The sequence below is a fragment of the Cynocephalus volans genome, chromosome 14 (assembly GCF_027409185.1).
Source record: "Cynocephalus volans isolate mCynVol1 chromosome 14, mCynVol1.pri, whole genome shotgun sequence".
Taxonomy (NCBI): Eukaryota; Metazoa; Chordata; class Mammalia; order Dermoptera; family Cynocephalidae; genus Cynocephalus; species Cynocephalus volans.
This window is the reverse complement of record NC_084473.1, coordinates 71,419,301-71,424,800: the sequence shown is the minus strand read 5'-3', so window position 1 is coordinate 71,424,800 and position 5,500 is coordinate 71,419,301. Positions and strand designations below refer to the sequence as shown.

The following is a 5,500-nucleotide window of genomic DNA, read 5'->3' as shown; positions in this document are numbered from 1 at the left end:
GCCAGAGTTGTCAACTTATCTCAATGTAGGACAGCCAAAATAACTATAAGGAAAGATATATTTGCTGCCATCTCACTTTTCCTATCATCTTATCCTTCCAGTTAACCAACATTTTGATACTGATAATTTAAGCTATGACACCTGTCTTGTAGATTGGAGGTTAGTCTGACAACAGATTCCAAGAGTATTATAGATAGCTATCACCTGTCCTTGCAAAGAAGTGAAAGAGACCACTATTGTCACTATGTAAGAGGTGTCTAACATTTCCCAGTCTGAAAATACCTGAACAAAAATTAGTTTCCATCTGTCAATTCTGAAAGCTTAAATTTACCATCTACTTAAAATAAGGGAGGCTTAAACACTGAATGTTCCTCTCAAAGGTGACTGTCTTGCTTCTTCAGAGGAGGTAGCCATCAATCCATTAAACTGGCAGCATTTGGCATTCTTAACATCTTAATTACAGGAGAAATAAACTACCAAATATTTTATTTCTAAGCAAAAACAGCTCCAGCATAAATCTCTCCTATATCAGTCTGAGAAATTCACAATACATTTTAGAAACCGAATGGATGCATTTAAAATTGTAAAATGTTACTTGATAAATAACAGGGTCAGGTCTATCCCAAATCTAAGAATCTCATCAAAAGATAAGGTGCCAAAAAGCTACCCGGGCTGTTTTGGTGATTATAGCAATATTTAATATTTAATTAACACAGTCGCACTGCTTTAAACTCAGTTGCAGAAATCTACAATTTATTATTATTTTCAGAGTTAGAGCTAGAGGATAATTTTCTCAAAGTTGGCACCAAATTCTACTTATTTACCTGTCAACAAATACAGAACCAAACTGCTACCCATAAACACTTTACAGATTCAGGAAACTATGCAGGAGACAGTGACATAGCTTAACCAGACTCTGAAAGACAGATACATATTTTGATTCACACTTGTACAAAAAGAACAATCATGTCTGTATGACTTAAGGGTCTCTAAACAGTTAATTAATAGCTATATGTTTTTATGATAGACCTCTAAAGTGTGCCAGTTTTCCGTATCAGGGAGGAATCAAGAGATGTGCTCCTTCTAAAGAACTGAGGGTGTTGGGGTGTGGGGAGGCTACAGGGAATGGTCTGGGTAGAAGAGCTGCCTCAGACTTTGTAGGAATGAAACTGACTTGTTGAAATGAAGCAATTCCTAGGGTTTATCTAGTCTGTGGTTCAAAACAAGAGAGAGAATTATATACTTTCTTGAGCTTTTCCCAAAGCAATATGCACATCTTATAATGCATTCTAAAGCAATACAAAGAGATTATCAATTCTCTAAGAATATGATTTACATACATGTTGGCTTGGATTTAAGAAAATTAGTTTCCGTAGATGGCAGACTTTAGTGCTATATGATCCAAATAGTCAAAAATAAAACAAATCAAGTTTTTATTGAAAGCTCAAGGATAAAAATGAACACTGGCTGGCCAATAAACTCAACATCTGAGAATAACTACCGACAGTTTTAAAATGTATATTCAAAATATTATCTCAAGAGGACCAGGTTTATTTATCCTATAGATAGAACAGCTCAAAATGTTGAGAGATGTCATTTATTTAGATTATAATGTGATTGTTTTCAAAATTTATTTATCTTGGGGGAAAGTGATTATAGAAAAATACGTGGAATAATTTGCTAATGAAGTTGCAGATTCTAACAATAATCCACAAATCTTAGATTTTTAAACATGTCATTTCATAATTTAAACAAATTGTATCAAGGAACAATTCAATATACATAGTCACTTTAACTTTCCATAAAATCAAATAAAAGTCACATCTGAATGATTTACTTCTACATTTTTATGATTGTATCCATCTGATGTACTACACATCCAAGTACAAGAGGCAGATATCTTCTGTGAGAGGTGCAAGAGTTGTTCTTTCGTAAATGCCTCTAAGAATAGTGAAACCAGCAATTTTTATATATGCAATCATGTGCACATATATGTACTTCAAAAGCAAAGCGTCATCTCTTCTTCCATTGTTAACTTAATGGTAAGAATGGGGGCAACCAGGCATCGGTGGAGCACCAGAAGGTCCTGAAGGCATGTGAAAAGGATTATTGGGAGTAGGATACAGTCCTGGTGTGTGATACGATCCTGCAGGGGCAGGATATGGTGCCGGTGGTCCCCAGGCTCCTGGTGGAACAGTGCCCCATGGAACAGGTGGTGCTGTCCCTGGTGCTTGCGGAGGAGGAGCAGGATATGGCCCTGGAGATAGATATGGCATATTAGGGGTAGGATACTGCCCTCCCATTCCTGGTGCCCAAGGTCCAGAAGACATGGATCCCCATGGACCTAAAGCACCAGCTGCAGCTGTATCTGTGGGTGCACCATATGGTCTAGGTAGCTCTGGAAAGGGCATATTTGGCGTAGGATATGGCCCTGTGGGGCCAGACCCTGGCACACCTGGGGCTGGATAGGGACCACCAGGTGGGGGGCATGATGGCCCAGGAGGAGGAAAGGGTGCTGGGGGTCCTGGAGGTGGTCCAGTGGGAGGCACAGAGGGATACATTCCCGATGGTGCTGGTCCAAAAGGCACCATCGGAAGAAGGTGGAAGAAGGTGTTGCACTTGGTGGGAGTCCAGATGGCACAGAAGGTGGAGCACTTGGGTTATTCCAAGGGTTGGAACCTGGCCAGCTTTGGGGAGTTTGGCCAGATTTTGTACTGCTCACAGCAGAGTTTTTGGCAGGGGAGTGTTCAGGTAGAGCATCTGCCAACGAAAATTCATCAGACATTTTCCCGGCGGGATCCGAAACCACAGCAGAGTCTAGAAGCGGCGATGGGTTCGAGGGAACTGGGTGCTGAAGGACCCTGTGCAGACTGACTGGCCTAAGAATGCATTTTAATATTTTTATGTTTGCTTGTATTTTCACAAACACTAGAAAAGTGTGTAAGAAATTAATGAGAGGTAGGAGGGAGGCTTTTCAATGAACACCATTTTAGATTGCTTTTATTTTAAAATCATGTGAATATTTTAACTTTGCAGAAAGAAAGAAAAAAATTAATAAAGAAAAAAACACTAAAGAATACATTTCAGAAGGGCAAAGAGTGATGGATTGGATGGCAAAGGATCGGATTTGATACTGGCTGGGCTCCTGGCTGTCCTGAATTTCCTCAACTGTAAGACGTGAAGGGGTGGCCCTGTCTGTTCTCAGTTTCTTCCAGCCCTATTCTTCTATAAACAAGATGTTTTGCTAGATCGTGCCTTGTTTTATATCATTGCAACTTCCTGTGCCCTTTCATTTGTACAGACAATTGCAAGTTGACTGAGTAGGTTTGGCACCAATTTCCAGAGAATTCCCCGTATCTCACAATCCACATCTAGTTACTTCCCACTCCTGGATTATACTTGTCAGTTGTCCACGCCCATGTGCTTCTCTCTTAGGCTTTATTCAGAGGCTTTTAAATTTACACTTTAACTTGGAATAATCCTTTTAGAACGCAATTTGGCCATATAAAGGATAACTCATAAAAGAGTTTAATAAATCATCTTGTTTCTTGGGTAATTACCCCCCAAATGACGAAGTCCAACTCTGTTTCGTCCTTTCATTTGGAATTACTTCTGTTGAGTTGTAGGGATGAGGGAGCAGGGGTAATAGAAACCCATGGGTATGCGATGTGGAAGACGAGGTGAGCTGCATTGCTCTGCTATGTCTTGGGGAGAGAAGGGCAAAGCTGAGGACTGAAGAGGAGCCAGACAGGGAGTGTGCTGTGACTGGGGCTTTTCAGTGTTCTGTGCAGGACAGAAGCACTGCTGCGCTCTGAGGTTGTGTGAAGGAGAATGCATTGTGTGAGAGGTGTGGAGAGAGGCGCTAAAGGGTAAAGGAGGATGGAGGGGCTCAGTGAATGTAAGACACCAGCTCCCCGGTTGGGTCTGGTCCTGGCTACAGAGGAGGCAGCTCAACTGTCACATCTGGCCAAGTGCCTGATGCTGGTATGGACAGTGTTGGTATAACCTGCTGAGACGCCCAGAGATCCTATCACCACAATTTTCTCCTTCTTTTTTTTTTTTATCATTTTTGTCCAACAACTGAACATTTCAAATTTTTTAAAAATCCTCAATCCAGCAATCATGCTCTGGTATTTACCCAAAGGAATCAAAAGCTTATGTCCGCACAAAAACCTGCACACAAATATTTACAGCAGCTTCATTCATAACTGCCAAAACTTGGAGGCAACCAAGATGTTCTTCACTAAGTTATCGGATAAACAGTGGTATATCCAGACAATGGGATATCAGCACTAAAAAGAAATGAGCTATCAAGCCATGAAAAAACATGGAGGAAACTTAAATGCATATTACTAAGTGAAAGAAGCTAATCTGAAAAGACTACGTACTGTATGATTCCAAGTATATGATACTCTGGAAAAGGCAAAACTATGGAAAAAGTAAAAAGATCAGTGGTTGCCAAGGGCTGGGAGGAAGGAGGGATGAATGAATAGGTGGAGCACGGAGGAATTTTAGGGCAGTGAAACTATTTTGTATACTACAATGGTGGATATGTATTATCATACATTTGTCCAAACCCATAGAATGTACAACACCAAGAGTGAACCCTCTTGCACATTATGAACTCTGTGTGGTAATGATGTGTCAGTGCAGGTTCCTCGATTATAACAATGACCACTCTGGTGGGGAAGGCTATATGCATGTGTGGGGGCAGGGCGTATATGAGAAGTCTCTGCACCTTCTCAATTTTGCTGTGAACCTAAAACTGATCTAAAAAATAGTCTTGAGGCTGGCCAGTTAGCTCAGTTGGTTAGAGCACAGTGCTGTTAACACCAAGGTCAAGGTTTCAGATCCCCATACTGGCCAGCCACGGAAAAAATAAATAACTAAGTAATAAAATAAATAAAGTCAGTTTTAAAAAAAATCCTAATTACCCTGACCCAAACATAATTCTTTTCTTTTCCCAGTGTTTACATTCAGGTCCTGATCATAAAACCTTACTTTTCCTGAGGTGGAATAATTGGGTAAGTAAATTTCTGCTGTTTTCATTTAACATTACAAGCCTGTGGCTTCAAAGTCTTCATAATGATTATTCTAATGACTGAATAACATTCTATTTCATAGATACAGTGTAATTTAGTTAAACATTTCCCTATTATGTTGAAATTCCTTGTACATTCAGTTTTCCTATCCTTAGAAAATTTTCTTTAAAATAAATTCTCAGGAGGGGCATAACTAGGCTAAATGATATGAACAAGTTGAACGTTTTTGTAACTTTCTTCCTGTTTTTGCTTTCTTTACTTTTACCCTATCTATAGCCAGGAGTTTACTGATGCAATTAGGTAAATTATCTGTTAATGTTTCTTGGCCATTATTTTGGGTCAAGATTTTGTTTTCTTGTGTATTTGAATAAACATTTTAAAACTTGGTTTTAAATTACTATAACTATTATATTTATTTTAAAAGTAATGCTATCACATGATACATATAATCTATTGTA

The 5,500-nt window shown here is 39.3% G+C and overlaps 1 protein-coding gene across 1 annotated transcript; it reads right to left on the bottom strand.

The window, feature by feature from the left end:
- Positions 1 to 732: 732 nt before the first annotated feature.
- LOC134362987 (MAPK-interacting and spindle-stabilizing protein-like) lies at positions 733 to 2,874 on the bottom strand. Its single transcript, XM_063078467.1, is given in 2 exon segments — positions 733 to 2,600; positions 2,603 to 2,874. Coding segments are annotated over 2 exon segments (747 nt in total). The 5' UTR covers positions 2,786 to 2,874; the 3' UTR covers positions 733 to 2,036.
- Positions 2,875 to 5,500: the final 2,626 nt, after the last annotated feature.